This window comes from Triticum dicoccoides, chromosome 3B (genome assembly GCF_002162155.2).
Source record: "Triticum dicoccoides isolate Atlit2015 ecotype Zavitan chromosome 3B, WEW_v2.0, whole genome shotgun sequence".
NCBI classification, from domain to species: domain Eukaryota; kingdom Viridiplantae; phylum Streptophyta; class Magnoliopsida; order Poales; family Poaceae; genus Triticum; species Triticum dicoccoides.
This window is the reverse complement of record NC_041385.1, coordinates 659,238,645-659,260,909: the sequence shown is the minus strand read 5'-3', so window position 1 is coordinate 659,260,909 and position 22,265 is coordinate 659,238,645. Positions and strand designations below refer to the sequence as shown.

The 22,265-nt window shown below is 45.6% G+C and overlaps 1 protein-coding gene across 4 annotated transcripts in view; it reads right to left on the bottom strand.

The window, feature by feature from the left end:
• Window positions 1–12,340: 12,340 nt before the first annotated feature.
• The window catches only part of LOC119281746 (bZIP transcription factor ABI5 homolog), a 13,576-nt gene continuing 3,651 nt past the window's right edge, over window positions 12,341–22,265 (bottom strand). For 3 of the 4 annotated variants that reach the window (XM_037562191.1, XM_037562192.1, XM_037562193.1), the window contains 4 exons: window positions 16,294–17,381; window positions 16,115–16,186; window positions 15,987–16,016; window positions 15,519–15,832 (listed from right to left, as the gene is read on the bottom strand). In XM_037562191.1, the coding sequence (XP_037418088.1) occupies window positions 15,740–15,832; window positions 15,987–16,016; window positions 16,115–16,186; window positions 16,294–17,271 (1,173 nt within the window). In that variant the 5' untranslated portion in view covers window positions 17,272–17,381 and the 3' untranslated portion in view covers window positions 15,519–15,739. Of the gene's footprint in view, window positions 12,358–15,518; window positions 15,833–15,986; window positions 16,017–16,114; window positions 17,382–22,265 lie in introns of those variants that run through there. The other variant, XR_005138538.1, reaches the window with a different exon arrangement.

Sequence of the window (22,265 nt, the reverse complement as noted above, 5' to 3'; positions counted from 1 at the left end):
TCTACACTGGTTGCATTTCCTTTCTTGGCTCAAACTTGCGCTTGTGATCGTTGTTGGCAGATTTATTATCCGATACAAGCTTGTGTTCCCTCTTAGCAATGAAAGCCTTGTTCACCAGGGTTTGGAAGTCTGGGAAATCGAACATACTGAGAGTACACAGGAGTTGCGGGTTTAATCCACCAAGAAACCTGCCAATCTTTCTTTCCTCAGTAGCCACGTCATATTGAGAGTAACGTGACAGATGATTGAATTTCTGCAAATATTCTCCCACACACTGACTTCCTTGGAGGAGCGCGAGAAATTCATGCTGCTTAGTCTTCATAATTCCCTCAAGGATGTGATATTTCCGGAATCGTTCCTTGAATCTTAACCAGGTAATTTCTTCATCAGCAAACCACATGGCTTTTTCATTTTCCCACCATATGGTAGCAGCGACTTCAAGATAATTTGTTACAAATGGAACCTTATCCCCTTCATAAGTTTGAGCAACCTCAAGCTTCTTTTCCATAGTTCTCAACCAATCATCTGCATCCAAGGGATCAATGGCCTGACTGAAACTGGGAGGCTTAGTCCTTTGAAAATCTGATAGCTTGGAGTGATGACCGGGATGATTTCCATTATGTCCAACCACAGCTTGAATAGTTCTTAGTATTTCCATCAGATCATTATTTCGTCTTTCCTCAAACATACGCAGAATTTGCTCGGTAGAGGGCGGATTTGGCGGTGGAGGCGGTGGTGGAACGTACGGCCCGGGTGATTGTCCTGCCTGTCGTGCAGAACGACGAACAGGAGAACCCTCGCGAACGTTGCTACTGCAGCCTCCCCGCGTCATCCTAATATGATTTTCCCAACGAATGCAACCGAGATGAGAAGCATTCAAAATAAACTGGGGATAAGCCAGCAACAAAAGCCCGAGAAAAACCGAAATGGCAACAAAATACGGCGAATAAAATAAAGTTCCAACATAATTATACATAGACTCATACATGAAAGATAACAACATGCCAGGTCCAACTACCCTCATACATGAAACGAAACATCATGACTCGTACGTCTACATCCGTACTCCATCCTGACGACTGTGAATACTCGGAAACTCTACTGCTCTGCAGGTGCTGCGGGGTCCTCTCCTGAAGCGGACTCGGATCCTCAACTAACGAGGTTAACTGAGACCTCCGGGTTAAGGGTGACACGACGATGCTGCCTCGAGGGCTCTCCCTATGGGGCAGGTGGAGGGTGAATCATAGGGGCTACAGGAGTGGCGAGAAGTGACACCCACTCAGCAGGAGCACTAACTAGACTCACTGTCACGGTGCCTGAGCTACTCGGAGGAGTAACCGAGGAAACATGGGATCTAGAACTGGCAGGAATATAGGGAGTAAATCCTACCGATGCTGGAGTAGTGACTGAGCTAGCAGAGGCTAAAGTATTACGTGCACGACTCAGCTCGCGAGCCAGCTCATAGATCAGAAGATAGCTAGCAGTGATATAGCGAGAAAGGTGGCTAGCTACGCTATCAAACTCCGGATCAATGACAGGGAAACGGACACGACCATTATTGTGGAGAGAAGGATAGTAGTGGAAACCTGGGTGGTTCTGCATCCGAACATCGTTGTAGCGGAGCTCAACAAGTACCTCGAATGCAGCAAACTGGATAGCCTGAGAAGCGGTAGAAGCATAGCCGCTTCGAGAGGTACGAGTGTAAGTGCTGGAATTGGAACTGGTGCATAGAGTAACCACGGCGTGATACTCATACACTGAGTCAGCTAGACGCTCCCGGTACACACGATAGACTGGAACGTCACCGTGGGGGTACAGCCGACGGCACACGTTACGAAGGAGATGCGGCGACGTGTACGGCATCAGCTGCAACAGGCACGGATACAGCACCGGAGCCATCTACACTCACAACCATTAGCATGTTAGCATAAAAATAAGAATCAGTGCATGCAATGCAACAACCAGCTACAAAAGCTACCGGCACTCAACTACAACTCGTATCTAACATTCAGTTAACTCAGCGTAGTCTAGCGTGGCCTACAGTTAGCGCGACTCTGATACCAAGCGTTGTGGCACCCCGGCTCAGAGCGACTGGATTACCATGGATTGCCAGCCCAGAGACCTTATCTTCTGGCACCACACAGCAACTTGGTACATAAAGACAACCACTTTATTGATGCAAGCGGATAAGAGTTTATATTACAATAGTTAGCGAGGCCAAGCGGCGCACACGGTGCGGCTGAACAATATGTACATTATTTAGTGAACATAAAGGGCCTCGATCATGACAACTACGCGGCAGCGGAACAACGTCGTAGCGGGACTCCATAGCACTGGGACACCGATGTGGACACGATCTAGACTCGGACAGCTCTTCTTTCCAACGAGACTTTTCCTGAAATCTGGCATGACACACTAGGTCAGTACATTGAATGTACTTGCAAGCTCACAACCAGCATAAACATAATGACAAACAATATCATGATATTTAACCAATTAATAACAATGCAACAATATATCCAACATGCTGTGACTATGCTCAAATGGTATCGTCCCATGGACTGGCTTACCGGACGTGATCAGACCACAAACGTGATGAAACACAGAGACAAACTCGTTATCCTTACGGCGATCACAACCCAACCAATAAATGGCTCGTGACCCTTACGGCGATCACAACCCGACCAATAAATGGCCCGTGATCCTTACGGCGATCACAATCGGACCAATAAATGGCCCATGATCCTTACGACGATCACAACCCGACCACACCTGGTCCAACTCAACACGATGGCCTTACTGCCATCACCTCAGTGCAAACTTAGTGTGCAAATTTATTAAGTGTTGACCCATGGTGTACCCTACTTTCGAGCGTGTCTGTAACTGTGGACTCGGCTATCGATAGATTAATACACTCTGCAGAGGTAGCGCACTGGACCCACACTACGGAACCCATGGCCTCGCACTCCCATTCGGGTGGACCAACGACATTCCGATGAAACCACTTCATTGTCATGACACTCTCCCGGCCACTCCGACTCAATCCCCATCGGGCTAGTCCTGGGTGGCCCCGTGTCTACCTCAAGACACATCGGCCACCGTCGTGGCCACGATCCACTCTGGGACCCGGTACCAAAAACTTTAACAACGGGCTCACAAGGTTATGCCTGCTTACCGGGACAGGGTACAACACGCCCATAACCTTCCCTAGATGGAGATACCGACCAGAGGCACGGCAATGAAACGCATTAAGGCCGTCCCATACTGGCAAATGTGGTTGCACTAGGAAAAACTCGTTTCAGCGGCACCATGACCCGGTCAACAACATATTCAAGTTGAGTTATTTATCAGGTTCAACATAAAGTGGAAGTAACCGGTGTCATAATGCCATGACATGCATCACCAACATATGCATCACATATCAATGAAAAATAACTAAGTCAACTAGGCTCCCACGGAGCCATCAACAACTCATGATACCCCTTTGGTTAAGATCAAACCTCACTTAAACCAGAATCCTTTCTAACAATCTTATCATCATTCATCATGCCAAAAATGATTTTACTGATTATTTATCTCCATGACCATATCATTTTATCATTACTCATAACTAAATTCTTGTTGGCTTATCAACAAGATTCACTTCAAACTTTATGTAAATCAAGCATATTTAACATGACAAGCATCTAACAGAATATAATTATCATAATAATAATAATTTAAATGCATGAATAATCATAAGTTCAGGTAGGAAAATCACAAATATTGGAGTGGCACTACGAAAATGTTGATGTGGCTTGCCTTAGTGCAGATGAGGTTCACAAGCCTCCTGGTGATCCTCAAGACAAGCCTGCTCTTCTGAAAATAAATAAAATCATAAAAAGAAAACATCAAGAAACCTTCTGAAAATTACCAGAAAATCTATACAGCAAAGAAAAATCCCATCTTTTGGGTGCTGCTAGATTTTTGGACAAAGAACACAATGCAAAAAAGAATTAATGCATTTGGACTTACTGATAAAAAGTTATGGTTGTTTGAAGTTTTCTGGATTTAAATGAATTTGAATTAAAATTAAAATAGACTGGGGGGTGACGTCGAAGGCGTAAAAGCCCAGGGCGCCACCACTCGTACCGCTTCGCGCGCGTACAGAGTGGCTGACTAGCGGGCCCCGCTAGTCAGGTGAGAAGGAGGGGGAGAGGGAAACAAAGAGTGGTGGAACTTCGCCGGAGCGCACGCCGGCGGCGAGGGCTCTTGGGACCAAACGAGAAGGGGGAATCAAAGGAGAAGAAGATGGCGCACCTGCCCATACCCGTAGCATGGCTAGAGGTGGTCGGACGGCGTTAGAAACGACCTCTCCAGCGGAGGCAGAGGGCAGCGGTCGCCGGAGACGAAGACGATGGCAGCTAGGGGCGACTCCAGGGGCTCCAACAGGGTGGAACGGCTTCACCAAAGAGTGGCGGAGGCTCTAGCAGGGTTGCCCTGGCCTGGGAGGGGTTGGAGCTTCGGGGGCGATCCGAAGGGGATCGCCGGCGAGCTCGGGCTCGGGGACGACAGCCCGCGGCCTGCCCGGCCGGACTGCAGCTTCTACTAGCTTGTGGTGAGTGTGGGAGTGGCTGCGGGTGCTCGAGGAAGCTGGGGGTGGCGGCATTTATAGGCGAGCAACGAGGGGAGTTCGGGCTCCGCCAGAGGACACCTGTCCACGGTGCCAGTGAGCGAGGGGGAAGAGGACGGAGATCATGCGGAAACTATTGGCGAGCGCGGACGAGCACAAGGGCGAGGGGGAAGACGACGAGCACAGTGCGCCATGCACTATGTCATTGGAATGACCGTGCCAGTGCCCACTGCGGTGAGCTCCGACGTTGGCGAGTGACAGGGAGGAGTTAAGGGAGTGGAAACGGGGATGGTGGCGCGGTTTGGCATGCTCGGGCAGGCCGGGCAGCGAGCACGCACGCAACAGAGCGCTAAGCGGCACTCAGAGCGCGTGTTTTGCATGCCAGCACGCCCGGACGAACGCGGTCACCGCGTGAACTGTGACATCAGGCCACTCTAAGCGCTAACTTGATGTCTGGCGTGTAGTCCTTGGTAGTTTGGAGTGTTACCACGGTTGGGCTTGGTTCCAAGTGCGGTATAAATGGATTTGGACTCCAAGTAAGTTTCTGGACAGTAACTTTGGAGGTTTACTATGGTCAAACCACTGGGAGTTGAGGGCTGGGCTTTGGAGGCCAGCCAACACTTACTAAGGTAAATAGGCACAAGAAAAACCAGCTACAATGGTGCTAGTAAAATGGTAGTTGGTGTAGAAACTACCATTTCTGTCCAGAAATGAAATTATTTTCTATAGCCAAAATATTCCAAAGAGTGATGAAATATTTTTTCTTAGAAAGGTGCCCTAGGGTTCAAAGAATAATTGGGATTTTTCTCAGGATTTTAGGGGCAAGAAAAATTAGGGTTGCTTTGGAGCATGAAGGGCTAGCTAGGGTTTTGGAGGGCAAAAATGAATATTTTTCATTTAAGAAAAAATTCCAAGTGATATTTTGAGATGTTCCGGAGGTGAAGTGGTGGTTTGAGAAGGAGTAGAAGCACTTGGGTGAAAGTCAAGGGGTACCCAAGTGGTTAAGTCCAAATGAAAAGATTCAAAAACTCCAAACTCAAATCCAAATCAGTTGAAAACCAGGCAAAAGAAGAGAGGGCAAAAACCAGACTGTCACAGCACTGGATCAATATGTTAGTCCCAAAAATAGTATAAAAAGTTGCCAAAAGTATATGAAAGTTGAAGAATATTGGCATGGAACAATCAAAAATTATAGATATGATGGAGACGTATCAGCATCCCCAAGCTTAATTCCTGATCGTCCTCAAGTAGGTAAATGATAAAAAGATAATTTTTGATGTGGAATGCTACCTAGCATAATCTTGATCATGTATCTAATCATGGCATGAATATTAAGACACGAGTGATTCAAGGTAATGGTCTATCATTTGACATAAAAACAATAATACTTCAAGCATACCAACCAAGCAATTATGTCTTATCAAAATAACATAGCCAAAGAAAGCTCATCCCTACAAAATCATATAGTCTGGCTATGCTCCATCTTCATTACACAAAATACTCCCATCATGCACAACCCCGGTTTCATCCAAGCAATTGGTTCATACTTTTTAACGTGCTTCAACTTTTTCAACTCTTACGCAATACATGAGTGCAAGCCATGGACATAGAACTATGGTGGTATATGGTGGTGGTTGTGAGGACAAAAAGGGAGAAGATAGTCTCACATCAACTAGGCGTATCAACGGGCTATGGAGATGCCCATCAATAGATATCAATGTGAGTGAGTAGGGATTGCCATGCAACAGATGCACTAGAGCTATAAATATATGAAAGCTCAACAAAAGAAACTAAGTGGGTCTGCATCCAACTTGCTTGCTCACGAAGACCTAGGGCATTTCAGGAAGCCCATCATCGGAATATACAAGCGAAGTTCTATAATGAAAATTCCCACTAGTATATGAAAGTGAAAGCATAGGAGACTCTCTCTATGAAGAACATGGTGCTACTCTGAAGCACAAGTGTGTTAAAAGGATAGTAACATTGCCCCTTCTCTCTTTTTCTCTCATTTTTTTTATTTTCTCTTTTTTTTTGTTTGGGCTTCTTTGGCTCCCCTTTTTTTATTTGGCTTCTTTGGCCTTTCTTTTTTTTCATTAAGTCCGGAGTCTCATCCCGACTTGTGGGGGAATCATAGTCTCCATCATCCTTTCCTCACTGGGGCAATGCTCTAATAATGATGATCATCACACTTTTATTTACTTACAACTCAATATTACAACTCGATATCTAGAACAAAGATATGACTTTATATGAATGCCTCCGGCAGTGTACGGGATATGCAATGAATCAAGAGTGACATGTACGAAAATTATGAGGGTGGCCTTGCCACAAATATAAAGTCAACTACATGATCATGCAAAGAGCAATATGACAATGATGGAGCGTGTCATAATAATGGAACAGTGGAAAGTTGCATGGCAATATATCTCAGAATGGCTTTGGAAATGCCATAATAGGTAGGTATGGTGGCTTTTTGAGGAAGGTAAATAATGGGTTCATGAAACCGGCGAAAGTTGCGCGGCACAATAGAGGCTAGCACAGTGGAAGGGTGAGTGTGCGTATATCCATGGACTCACATTAGTCATAAAGAACTCATATACTTATTGCAAAAGTCTACTTGCCCTTGAAGCAAAGTACTACTACGCATGCTCCTAGGGGAAGGGTTGGTAGGAGTTAACCATCGCGCGATCCCGACCTCCACTCCTAAGGAAAGCAATCAAAGAACACCTCATGCTCCAACTTCGTTACATAACGATTCACCATACGTGCATGCTACGGGACTTGCAAACCTCAACAAAAGTATTTCTCAATTTCACAATTACTCAACTAGCACGACTCTAATATCACTACCTTTATATCGCAAAACTATTACAAGGAATCAAACATATCATATTCAGTGATCTACAAGTTTTATGTGGGATTTTATGACTAACCATGTGAATGACCAATTCATGTCATCTCTCTAAATAGATATAAGTGAAGCAAGAGAATTTAATTCTTTCTACAAAAGATATTCCCACGCTCTAACAAATATAAGTGAAGCAAAAGAGTATTCTACAAATGGCGGGTTTCTATGTGAAGAGAAACAGGCAATCCAAACTTCAAATGATATAAGTGAAACACATGAAGCATTCTATAAAGCCATACTCAAAAGATTTAAGTGAAGTGCAATGAGTATTCTATAAATCAACCAAGGACTATCTGATACCAGCATGGTGCATAAAATAAAAGTGAAAACTAAATGGAAATTACGCTCCAAGACTTGCACATATCGCATAAACGAAACGAATACGAAAAAATACCGATACTTGTTGAAGAAAGAGGGGTTGCCTTCCGGGGCATCCCCAAGCTTAGACGCTTGAGTCTCCTTGAATATTTACTTGGGGTGCCTCGGGCATCCCCAAACATGAGCTCTTGCCTCTCTTCCTTTTCCTCATATCGAGACCTCCTCAATCAAACACTTCATCCACACAAAATTTCAACAGAAAACTTGGTAAGATCCGTTAGTATAATAGAGCAAATCACCACTCTAAGTACTGTAGCAAACCAATTCATATTTTGTTTTTGCATTTTTTTCTACTGTAACATAACTTTTTCATGGCCTAATCCACTTGTATAAATTGATAGATTCATCAAAACAAGCAAACTATGCATCAAAAACAGAATCTGTCAAAAACAGAACAGTCTGTAGCAATCTGAACATTCCCCAAACTTATGGTACCCCAAAAATTCTACCAAAATTAGGACAAATAAACAGGTTGTAGAGAAAGACTGTGCAAAAAGAATCAGAACCATTTGGCGTTCCAGTAAAAAATGTAAAATCACGCACTACAGCCAAAGTTTCTGTACTGCACCATGCGAACCAACAAGCATTGTAAACATCCTAAAGGCAAACCTTGGCACATTATTTTTATAATACAATGGAATTGTACAAGGGGATAATTATTTTTGATGAAAATTTTCTGTAATCAGGATTCACAAAGTTTCCGTGAGCATGAACAAAGTTCAAGGCTAGCTCCCACTTCGACAATGCTTGTCTTTCTCACTTTCACTTTCCTTTTTGAAAAGTTTTGGGTTCCCCTCTTTATTTTTGTGTTTTTAAACTATTTAAAAGCACTCAATAGAAATAAATGACTCTCTAAAACTTCGGGGTTATCTCCCTGGCAGCGCTTTCTTTATAGCCATTAAGCTAGGCATATAGTGCTCAGGTAATGAATCCACCCGGATCCCAAGGTATATCAAAGCCAATTTTAATTAACAATGATTTGTAATTTAGTAGTGAGCACAAAGTAACATATATCATGCAACAACAAAGTGTAACTCTCTTCCTATGCATCGGCATGTCATAAAAGAACAATTCATGCACACATAGTAAAGGCCAATGCATAGTATAAACAGTTTCTTGCAATTTAATATATTGGAAACATAGAGAGTGGAGATATAATCCCTCTCTAATAATAGTTGCAAGTAGGAGCAGCAAGAACATGCATATTACATTCATCAAAATCATCATGTGCAATGGTAAAAGGCAACCCATCAATATAATCCTTAATAAGCACAAACTTCTCTGATATAGTGTAGTTTGGAGGATTCACAAAGATAATAGGACTATCATACGTGGGTGCAATAGAAAAAATTTAATGTTTAACATAAGGAACTATAGCAAGTTCATCTCCATAAGCATCATTCATATTGGCATCTTGGCCACAAGCATACCAAGCATCATCAAAAAGGGGTATTTCAAGAGAACCCACGGGATCATAACAATCATCATAGCAATCATCCTTCGGTAAGCATGAAGGGGAATTAAACAAGGTATGAGTTGAAGAGTTACTCTCATTAGAAGGTGGGCATGGGTAGCTAATCTGCTCTTCCTCCTTTTCTTCTTTGCTCTCCTCATCATATTTTTCATCCAATGAGCTCACAGTTTCATCAATTTCTTCTTCCATAGCTTCCTGCAAAATATTAGTCTCTTCTTGGACAACAGAGAATTTCTCAATATATGGTTTAACATAGGCATTAGAAGCATAATTATCATAACAATATTCAAGTATGGCAAAATTTTCAGATTTGTAGAGAGTAGCATCATACTTTTCAATCAAAGAAGCAATTTCATAAGCACCCTTAAAAGCAACAAATTCTTCAATTTGTTGAACATCACAGCAATTATAAACACCCTTAGCATACGAAGATACGATTCCATTATCAGTAACCTCACATTGGTAGGGAAGGTGTTTCTTAGGGTTTTAAGCACAACAAGTAACATCATATAATTCACATAAAGTCCAAGCATAGCATTGCAAATGATGAATTTGATCCAGTAAAAGTTTCCCTTTTTCAGATATACGGTGTCACGCATAACAAGCGTGCTCATCTAAAGATTTGCCCTCAACTAAGCTAGTTGGGGTTTCAGCACGAGCAGAAAGGGATCGAAGATGATCCAAGTAAAAAGCTTCAGGAGTGTGATAGATTTTGAGTGGTTCTTCAACCATTGGTTCAGTAGGTACAACTAATTTTTTTGGTATTTTGCGTTTCCTACCCATAACTAAAGATAGAGAACAACTAAGAACAACAAATAAAAATTACTTAGTGATAAAGCAAACAAGCACACACGAGAATATTCACCCCACGCTATGACCCCCCGGCAATGGCGCCAGAAAATGGTCTTGATAACCCGCAAGTATACGGGATAGTTGTAGCCTCTTTCGATAAGTAAGAGTGTCGAACCCAACGAGGAGCTAAAGGTAGAACAAATATTCTCTCAAGCCCTATCTGCCACTGATACGACTCTACGCATGCTTAGTGTTCACTTTACCTAGAACAAGTATGAAACTAGAAGTACTTTGTAAGTGTGATAGGATAGGTTTGCAAGATAATAAAGAGCACGTAAATAAAAAGTAGGGGTTGTTTAGATAAAGATGCAATAAATTAAATATAGTGAGTGTGGAAAAGTGATGGTAGGAGTTGTGAAATTGTCCCTGAGCAATTGAGTACATTACTAGACCGGTAATCACTATTGCAATTCTATTTGAGGGAGAGGCATAAGCTAACATACTTTCTCTTCTTGGATCATATGCACTTATGGTTGGAACTCTAGCAAGCATCCGCAACTACTAAAGATCATTAAGGTAAAACCCAACCATAGCATTAAAGTATCAAGTCCCCTTTATCCCATACGCAAACAACCTACTTACTCGGGTCTGTGCTTCTGTCACTCACGCCACCCACCATAAGCAAATCATGAACATATTGCAAACCCTATAGCGGGAATCCCTCACGCTTGCGCGACACGGAGGGCACAATAGGACAGCACCAATAATAAAACATGCAATTCAAACCAATAATAGCAATTCATCCATCACCGGTAGGACAACGAAAATCTACTCAGACATCATAGGATGGCAACACATAATTGGATAATAATATGAAGCATAAAGCACCATGTTCAAGTAGAGGGTACAGCGGGTTGGGGAGAGTGGACCGCTGAATATAGATGGGGGAAGGTGATGGAGACGTTGGTGAAGATGATGACGGTGTTGGTGTAGATCGCGGTGATGATGATGGCCTCCGGGAGTGTTTCGGCGCCACCGGAAGCAAGGGGGAGAGAGACCCCCCCCCCACCTTCTTCTTCTTCTTCCTTGACCTTCTCCCTCGATGGGAGAAGGGTTTCCCCTCTGGTCCTTGGCTCCCATGGCTTGGGAGGGGCGAGAGCCCCTCCGAGATTGGATCTATCTCTCTGTCTCTCTTTGTTTCTGCGTTCCCAGATCCTTCCCCTTCACCGTTTCTTTTATATCCGGAGATCCGTAACTCCGATGGGGGTGAATCTTTCGCCCAGATTTTTCTCATAAAATTAGCTTTCTTGCGGCAAAAGAAGAGCGTCAACCGCCTTACAGGGGGCCCAGTAGATTCCAGGGCGCGCCTGCCTCCCTGGGGCGCCCCCCTATCTCCTGGCCCCCTCGGGCACCGTCTCGCGTTGATTTTACTTCCCAAAAATCACAAATATTCCAAAATAATTCTCCGTCCGTTTTTATCCCCTTTGGACTCCGTTCAATATTGGATTTCTGCGAAACATAAAACATGCAACAAACAGGAACTGGCACTGGGCACTGGATCAATATGTTAGTTCCCAAAATAGTACAAAAATTTGCCAAAAGTATATGAAAATTGAAGAATATTGGCATGGAACAATCAAAAATTATAGATACGACAGAGACGTATCAGTGCGCCTATGTGACTAACTCAATTCGTGTGTCATCTCCACTTCTTCAGAAGAGAGTAAAGGTGAAGAGTCCCACACACACATCCAAAATGGAACACACACGTAGCATCCCATCATATTAAAGCATTAGTACATATCAACATATTGCTGATTTTGTTTTTTCGTTTGACTGAAGTTTTTAACAAACCCATCATCACCTATAAAATGTAACAACAACACAAGTTCACTTTCTGACATTTGGGTCCTTATGGGTTTTAGATACTACTATAGTAAATTACTATACCACCCCGCTCCGAAAAGAATAAATAACTATACTATCGACACCGCAAATGTCGTTGTAGCTGCATCAAACACACAAAAAGGCCAGAATGCAAGTCTTGCTCATCCTCCTACCAACATGACTATGGAAGCTGAATCGCAGGTCACCATTCACCAGATGCAGTTGTCGCAGCGCCACGACAGGGCGCCATCCTTCTTGGCGTTGACGTTCTCCTTGGACGTACTGTTCAATCATCTTCTCCACCAGCTGTAAAAAAATACGACCACGGGGTGTTACTTGCCAATTAGGTTGTTGTAAGCAATTGGCAAATGATGGTAAGCTTAGGATGTTTTTTTCCTAGAAAAAGGAGGACCACCTTTGGCCTCACACGCACCCATCCTTAATTGTATGAGGGTTGATGATTGCTCTCATGGTTGGCCTACCAGGGAGCACAACTCAAGGCTAGTCGGACCCTCAAGCGAGCCGCAACGAAGGGAAAGGGGATCGACTACACAAGCATTGGAATGGGTGACCACCGTCAAGTCTCACGGGATCCCACGTGACCATTGATTTGAATAGCTCAAATTTCACTAGATTAAAAACTATTTAAACGCTCATATTTCACCAACGCGGAAAAGTGTGACCATGTTATTAACTCGTGCATCATCTCCACTTCTTCAGAAGAAAGCAAAGGCGAAGATACCCCCCCACACACACACTCACACACATCTAAATTGGACCACACACACATAGCATCTGACCATATTAAAGCACGAGTGCACATCAAAATATTGCTAATTTTGTTTTCTTCCGTTTGCCTGAAGTTTCTAACAAATCCCTCATCCCCTATAAATAGTAACATCAATGCAAGTTCACTTGCTTGACCAGATAAACACTGACATTTGGGTCCTTATGGTTTTCAGGTACTACTAGTAAGAAAAGGTAACTACTATCAACACAATAATTGTCGTTGTAGTTGCATCAAACACACAAGATGGCTAGTATGCAGTTCCTCTTCATCCTCCTACCGGCATAACAATGGAAGCTAAATGGCGTTTCACCATCCTCTAGAAGAGTTGTCGCAGTGCTGCGACAGGGCGCCACCCTTCTTGGCATTGACATTCTCCTTGGACTGTTCCATCATCTTCAACACCGGGTGTAAAAAAATCACTACCACTGGGTGTTACCATAAACACACACCCATTTACTATTTAAGACTTGGCAATTGGGTTGTTGCAAGCAATTGGCAGGTGATGGTAAGTGTAGGAAGGTTTTTTTTCTTAGAAAAAGAGGATCATTCCTGGCCTCTGATTCTCACAGCCATAAGAGTATGACGGTTGATGATCGCCGTCATGGTTAGCCAACCAGGGAGCACAACTAAAGGCCAACCAGACTCTCAAGCAATGAGCCGCGATGGAGAGGAAAGGGGATTGACTACCCAAGCATTGCGATGGGTGACCACCATCAAATCTCATGGAATCCCATGTGACCGATGATTTGAATAGCTCAAATTCCACTGGGTTTAAAAACTATTTGAATAGCTTTCACCGACACGAAAAGTGCGGCCACGTGACTAAATTCAACTCGTGTGTCTCCACTTCTTGAGAAGAGAGAAAAGGTGAAGAGTCTCACACACACCTCCAAAATAGACACACACATAGCATCACATCATATTAAAGCGCGAGTACACGTCAACATATTGCTGACTTTCTTTTGTTCCATTTGTCTTATATTTCTGATAAACGCATCATCACCTATTTATAAATAGTAACAACAACACAAGTTCACTTGCTTGACTAGATAAAAGCTGGCATTTGGGTCCTTATGGGTTCTAGGTACCACTAGTAAATGACTATACCATGCTTCTCCCAAAAGAAAAGCTAACTACTATCAACTCACATGGGATTTTGTCTGACCACTGATTTGAATAGCTAAAAATTTATCGGATTTAATAACTATTGAATGGCTCAATTTTCACTTACACGATAAAGTGCACCTACGTGACTAAACTCAACTCATGTGTCATCTCCAGTTCTTCAGAAGATAGCAAACACAAAGACTCCAGCATACACCGGAAAATGGACCACACACATAGCATTGCATCATATTAAAGCGCGAGTACACATGACACAAAGTATGCCCCCGAGCTCATGTGCTCTCTAATGAATAGTAATATCAAAAAAAGAAACAAAAGAAAAAAATCCTGAATTTTTTGGTGCAAACTTTGAAAAATGATCTCAAAGCTTGCAAATTTTATCTCGAAATAACATTCTTAGAAGTCGTGGTGAAAAAGAAAAAATCAACACTCCGTAAATGCTATTTTCGAAAGCATTTTGGAGTGCTGTTTTTTTGCCATGACTTCCACGAATGATATTTCGGGATGAAATTTGCAAGCACCGATAACATTTGTCAAATTTTACACCCAAAAAAATCAAAAATTATTGAAGTTTAATTTTTCATTTTTTTGAAATTAATATTCGTTCTGAACTCAATTGAGCTCAGAAGTAGAAGGGAAGTTTCGGAGTACACATCAACATATTGCTAATTTTCTTTTGTTCCATTTGTCTAAAGTTTCTGACAAACCCATCATCACCTATAAACAGAAACAACAATACAAGTTTACTTGCTTGACCAGATAAACACTGATATATGGGTCCTTGTGGATTTTAGTTACCACTAGTAAATTAATATATCATCCCGCTTTGAGTAGAAAAGGTAAATACAATCAACCCCATAATTGTCGCTGCTGCAGTTGCATCAAACACACAAAACAACCAGATTTCATGTCCTCCTCCTCTTACCAGCACGGCTATGGAAGTTAAATGGCGGGTTACCGTTCATCAGATGCAGCTACCGTAGCGTCGTGATAGGGCGTCACCCTTCTTGGCGTTAACGTTCTTCTTTGACTGTTCCATCTTCTTTATCAGCTGTAAAAATAATCACGACCACCGGGTGTTACCATCAGCACACACACGCACACATTAACTGTTTTAAGACTTGGTCATTAGGTTCTTGCAAGCAATTGGCAAGAGGATCACCCCTCGCCTCCGATACACACAGCCGTAAGAACATAAAGGTTGATGATAGCCGTCATGGTTGGCCAACCAGGGAGCGCAATTGAAAGCTAACCGGACCCTCAAGCAGCGAGCCGTGGAGGAGGGGAAAGGGAATCGACTACCCAAGCATGGCGATGGGTGACCACCTGTCAAGGCTCACGGGATCTCATGTTTGAATAGCTCAAATTTCATTGGATTTTAGAGTTATTTGAATGGGTCAAAATTCACCGACGCAATAAAGTGCGTCCACGTGACTAAACTCTAACCCCACCCCCCACCCCCACACACACCAGAAATGGACCACATGCGTTGCATCACATCATGTTAAAGAGCAAGTACACATCAACATATTGCTAATTTTCTTTTGTTCCATCTGTCCGAAGTTCTGACAAACCCATATAAACAGTAACAACAACAGAAGTTCACTTGCTTGACCAGATAACATTGACATCCGGGTCCTTATAGTTTTAGGTACTACTAGTAAATTAGTATACGACCCCGCTCCGGAATGAAAATTTTACTGCTATAAACACCACAATTCCTCCTCATGCTCCTGCGAGCACGGCTATGGAAGCTGGATGGCGGGTCACCTTTCACCAGATGCAGCTGCCACAGTGCCGCGAGAGGGTGCCACCCTTCTTGGCGTTCACATTCTCCTTGGACTGTTCTATCATATTCTCCACCAACTGTAAAAAAAGATCACCGCCACAAGGCGTTTCCATCAGCATGCACACATTGACTATTTTAAGACTTAGAAATTATAGTGGATTGTTACAAGCAATTGGCAGGTGGTGGCAAGTGTAGGAGGATTGCCAGGTGATGGTAGTAAAATGTACATACCATTTGTTTCTTGGTCAGCAGAATTGTCTTCTGCAACAAAACAATGAAACAGTTTAGTAACGGTAAGAACTGAAAAGCATATGAAAACTGATTTTTCTCATGGTTTTCACTGGTCAGCAGCCCCGTACCTCCTCAGCTTTCAGACGAGCGTTCTCCTCCTTGAGGTGGTTCAGTTCAGCTTCAAGCTCCACGGTATAAGCCTGTAGGATTTAGAAAGACATGTAGTGTAAGTGTCACCAACATTGTTACCACTGTTACAGAAATGGCATTGCATAAAAACCAACAATTTTGGCAGCAAGGTAAGTACCTGCTTCCTAGCACGCGATCGTGCGGCTGACTCACGGTTCTTAATCATGCGGCGGTGGCGGCGCTCGATGCTTCTCTCGCAAGACTGATCCTCTGGGGCACCGCGTTTCCGGGTGCCGCCACTCTCCATCCTCGCTCCATCGCCCATGCAGTTCATCATGTCAGCCTGCGTCATGGCGCTCCTCCCGTCCGACGACCCGGGGCTCACGATACCCACCCCGCCTTGGGGAGGTGGTGGTGGCGGCACCACAACCATCCCTGCGTACCCGTTGGGGATGAACCCCATGCCGTCTCCCATCACCGGGAACATGCCATTGGCTGGTGCCATTGGGTACATCATTGGGCCAGGCTGTTGCCCCTGCTGCGCGGGGTTTATCTGTCCATGGACTATGCCGACCGGCACAGGCGCCTGGCCGCCGGCACCCGATCCCCGGACCACGCCGGCCTTGACAAGGAACTGCTCCAGCATCATCTCGCCTAGGGTCCCCTGTCGGTCGTTGGCCGCAACCGATGGCTGGACAGGAGGCTGCTGTGAGGGTCGCGCGGCCTGAGGCTGGGCATGCACCGGGCGCGGCTCCCTGTTGATCTCAGCCCACACCTCCTCCACCGTCTTTCGGCACAGCGGGGGAGGCAAGGAGAACGACTCCTGCCGGGCTAGGTTGCTTCCTCCTGCATATACGCCACCTTCGCCTCCACCAGCACCTACCACAGGAGCCACCTCCATGCCCACCAAGCCACCACCAGTGGCTGCTTGGAACTCCTCGGCATTCCATATGTTGCTCATGAACTCATCCATGTTCATGGACCCGAAGTTGCGCCCTGCCTCGCACACCGAGTATTGCAGTTCGTCCAGTTTCAGCGCGAAGATGGAAGACTGTCGCGCCGCCGCAACCGTCTGCTCCTCAGCTTCGAGAATGTGCGGGTGCGAGGTGACTTCTTCCTTGGAGAACTTCACGTCCTTGCTCATCTCCGACGCCATCCGATCTCTCCTCACCACTGTGGTCTCACTCTACGTACTCTCTTGCTTGTGGGTTGTGGTGTGTGTGGTTCTGTGGTTCAGCCTTGTGTGCCGCACCCTCTATTTATAGCCTGCAGCATGCAAGAGATAAGGATCAATTAAAGCATCAGATAGCTATTAAATTCACGTGATTAATGAAAAAGGTGAGCTATAGATAGATAGATACAGTAGTAGACAGTTCGTCTCGTACTGGATGGATAGGATGCTGCCAAAGCGCCAAATGAGGCCGCGAGTTAAGCCTGGTATACGAGACGAACTCGTGGGGCGTGGTGGTTTTTTTCAATAGCTAGCCGACGACTGCCGCCGCCGAGACGCCTCACTGCCCGACGACTGAGCATTACGAACGTTAGCATGAGAGACAAGGATACTAGTAAACCGTGTGTGGCCGTTTGCTACTGCCTACTGCTGCCAAGATCGTCGTTTCTAATTCGGGGGTTGGATTAGTACAAGGAGTCTTACGGTACGGTGCTCTTCAATTCAAGGAGGTGACAAAAGGTAGTGTCCTCAAAAATGGAAAAATAGATAGGTGACAAAATGTAAAGTCAGTCTACACGCAAAAAAAATAGTCAGTTATGCATCTTTTTTTTCTGAGAAAAGTCAGGCATGCATGTGAAAATGCATGTCTACCTTTTATTTTTGGGCCTGGACCATCTAGATGGAATCTAGGCCCAGAATTTGTCGTGCATTAGTTGGCCTGTTAGAAGCCCACAGATACACCAATATATATACTAATCTTTTTTTGGAACGTAGGCTCCAGAAGAGCCCGGCTTTGAATTAACAAAGCCATCAACATACTGACTCTTCCGTGTTCTACAAAAATGTCATACTTTTTTTTGAACACTACAAAAATGTCATACTGACAGATACTAACCAGACTTTACTCAAATGGAAGACAGATATTAATCAGACAAGAGTCGACCTGATGACATGGAAAAGCAAAATCAGATAGAGCCCCTCCTCCCCAGGATGGTGTGGAAAAGAAAAATCAGACAAGGGTGGTATGGTATGGAAAAGAAGAATTAGACAGAGTCGACAGATGATAACACATGACTTCTCGCTGTCTGAAGAAAAAGACATGGGCTCGCTTTCAGCGGCAACCTGACAGTTCTCGAGGACATACGGAGAAGAATGGCCCAGCTCACATCACACCAACAATGGCCACCCCAAGAAAAACTACTACGACTAGTACAGCGCGTGCAGGCAAGCACAAACTGGCTTGTGGTTCCACGATTTCGAAGGATTCAGCATTTCAGCTGACGAGAAGGTAGCCGCTGAATCCTCACCTCAAAATCCCTGAATTTTGTTCCATGTACTGACGATCCTAGTCTGATCCCGACCCTGAACCTGTTTGGTACACCAGGAAGCATTCTATCCCGCCCAGGATCAGAGTCTACTCTCACTTACATCCTTACCCACGTGTCAATCCATCGTCTATCACTAGTGCCTTTCTCTCTCCCTTCTAAAATCAACGCAGCCGTGTCTATGCCGCGTTGCCGGCGCCGTGCGCCTTGTGCACCGTCATGTCCACCGTTGCAAACAACGTCGTGCGCTGCTCCCGTCCACGCCAGGACCCGAGCCACACGTTGGCAGTACTCCTCATGCCCGAGGAGTCCGTGCTCTCGTCGTGAGTGCATGAGAGCAAGAGTTCAGAGTTTACGCATCTCCAATTCAGAGCCGCTAATTTTCTCCCACATCTGTCCGTCGACAGAGAGATCCCCTGTCCATGGACATTGATGTCGGTGACCGCCATCCAGCGTTGGCCGCATACAATTCAACAATTTTTGAAACTAAACGGATGAAATTCATGTAAACCAGGCGGATTTCATTCAAGTTCAGATGTAATTTATATAAACAGATGGTTTTTGACCACTTTTACTAAAATCTTTTAAAAAAACTATATCCTATATCGGACAACCACCTCGTAAGCGTGGCCGCCCTATCCTGCCGCATCGCTTCGCCGTCCGTGCCGCCGCCGTTGTCCCTCCAACGGCGCAAGGATGCCGGAGGGCCGCGACAGCCTTGTCCGGTGGTTGCCTGCCGCTCGCGGAGGAATCGCTCCGCCTCCTGTTGCATGGTGAGGAGGGCCGTCTTGGCCACTGCCAAGGACGCCGGTAGAGCCCTGGCAGCGGCCTTGCCTTGTCGGCGTTGGCAGAGCAGTCGCACTCCTCGCCGATCGTGGCAAGCTCGCCGTCAAGGTGGCGGCGGCGCCTGGTGATCGTCTCCCCGGTTGTGACAGAGCGGTCGAGCGCCCACGCGGCGGCGAGGTCCGGGTCGTTGCAGACCCATTTCGACGCCACGTCGATCTTGGCGAACGCAGAACGGTGACCGGCATTGCGCCGTTTGCACCTCGCCTGCTGCCTCGCCGCGCGCTCCTCCTCGGATACCATGTCCTAAGAGCCGGAGGCACCACCGGAACTGCCTCCTCCAAGGTAGTCGGGGATGCGGCCACGTGCCTTCGTGATCGCGGGCAGCAGCTCCTCCTTTATCAGGATGCAGTGGCGTCGTGGTGGCGACGAGGGTCCGTCGATTTGCGCATGGAGGTTGTGCAGTGGGGGCGATGCTGGCTCGTCCTTCACGTGGAGGAGGTGCTGGGGGGACGTCGGCTCCTTCTTCACGCGGACGACGATGTGGAGGCTGCGGCTTCGGCGGGGACGCCGGCTCGTCCTTCACCTATCGGAGTGAGGAATGTGGTTCTGTGCATCGCCGGTGAACGGCCTAAATAGTCACGGCCAGGCCAGGCGGAGGGGCGGCCAACCCGCTTCAATGCGGCACAAGACCGGAGTTGGTATCTCGGGACGGGGCGTCCCCATTGAAGCTGCAACACCCGAGAGGTCACGACCGTCCGCGCCGCCTTCCCGTCCGGTCAAATCGTGGGCATCAATGGCGGCCGCTGCATGCTCTGGGCCGACATGAATGCGGCGCGGCAAGCGCCGCGGGCATTCAATGAAAAGTGGGGGAGAGGTGCGTGGTTTTTTTTGTGGGTTAGGGTGGTCAGGAGCGGATGTGGCAGCGGTCCAGGCGCCCGCAAAGCCCCGCTCCCCCTTGTTTGTCTCTGGTTTGTGGGAAAAATACATCCAGACCGCCCGATGGACCTATACAGGCCTGCATTGGATGGCACAACACATCTGGACAGCATGGTTCGGATGTATGCGGACGGTTTGAGGGTCGGTGTTGGAGATGCCCTTGGTAGGAGAGGGTCGAGGCGGACGATTGAACCCCTAGCCGTCACTCGTCTTCTCCGTCTCTCGCCGCTATTATGATCATCGTCCATGCAGTGTGCGCAGTAGCGGGAATGTTGCTGAGTGTAGGGGCCTGATAGGGAGGAGTTGATGGGTTATTGTGGGTCAGGGACGGAGATGAGTAACCGAGGTGCGGTCTTCGATGAACGATTCTTGACAGCGGCGTTGTTGATCCAGCGCTGCGATCTTAGAAAGTGGGCTAACCTGGCTGGATCATGAGAGAAGAGGGCGTCGGGGCATGGTCCTGGGTGACAATGAGCTCGACATCAAGCCCAAATCTGGCATGAAGCGGCATGGGCGATTGGTCTCCAATTTTCTTTAGCAAGTCGCATGATTTGTGGCGGTGAGGCGTCGGCCCCGTTCCAATGCAGGAATGATGTCCTACGGCATGCTGGCTAGCTGGAAGTTCATGGAACCCCAATGTGCTTATTTAGGATCGTGTGTGCCAATATCTAGTTCTCGTGGTGTGCCTTTTTATTTTCCAAAATTTTCTTGGTGGCGTTGTCCTATGAAGCCGATAATGTGGTTATACATCTTGGTTCTCCGGCATTAGCTCTGGTAGATGATGTTGGCCAGTCTTGACCTAGTCGGAGAGCAGGTGAGGTTCATGTTCCCCAACTCTGCCTGGTCGAACATGGGACGTTCTATGGGTCCTCTTTGGTGTTATCTTTTGCGGTGTGGCAATTTTCTACGTGGATTGTGGTTGCATACGTCTTCTAGCCTACATCGATGATTTCGCGGTCACTACTTTTACAAGGTCATGAGTTTTAATGAGTTGGCTACACTGAGATGGAGGCCCAGAGCCAGCAACAAGATCTTTTTCATGGCACGCCGTTGATGGATGCATGAGGAACAACACTTCGACGTCCTTAAGAATTTGATTTTTTTTCTCCAAGGATGCTTTTGTAGGGACATGTGCTACTTAATACATGGATTTTGTGCTTTTTTGCAAAAAATATAAATAGGCACATTTTTATGATGACAGATATTCATGGAATGAATGTAATACTGACTTTTGCAAACAGTTAAAATGTTTTTTTATCCTACGTCAAGGCCTCGTTTGGTAAAAATGGAAAAAGATAGGAATTTGGAGAACTAAATGCCTATATAAATAGTTCCTATGGTATCATTCAGAGTAAGAAATGCTTCACCGGATTTTTTATGAATTGGACAATCCCTAGGGACTTTGCTGGAAATCAGACATGTGGTCTTACCTTATGTTTTTTCTTCCTTGTGTCTTGAATTCATGTATATTTCATTATATAGTATCAATGGTAATCTTTTAGCATTACTATGTTTTAGGTTAGAACTCAAATTGAACAACCTTTCTTGTTCAATAGATTAAATGGCAACAAAATTCCTGTGATTTTTCCTATCCTGTATTTTTTTAGTTGCTCTGTTTCAAGCGGGTATGTTATTGGATGCATATATGGCACGGACGTAGGTTAGTTGTCCCCATGGCGCATCAACGCGTGGCAGAAATGATTCACACTAGAACAAGCCGCGAGCTATGCCATGAACGGGCAATAGAGAGAAGTCTTGTGACCAGACTCTTCAACCCGCAAGCGTGAGCGCGGGGCCACTAGATCTAAATCCGGATCCAGGTTCATCCTGACTCCACGACAAGTTTCTTCCTCCTTCAAAAGAACACCCCCCCCCCCCAAACTCTCCCTCCCAATCTGACGTGTTGCGGGTTCACGTATTGGTAGATCGCCA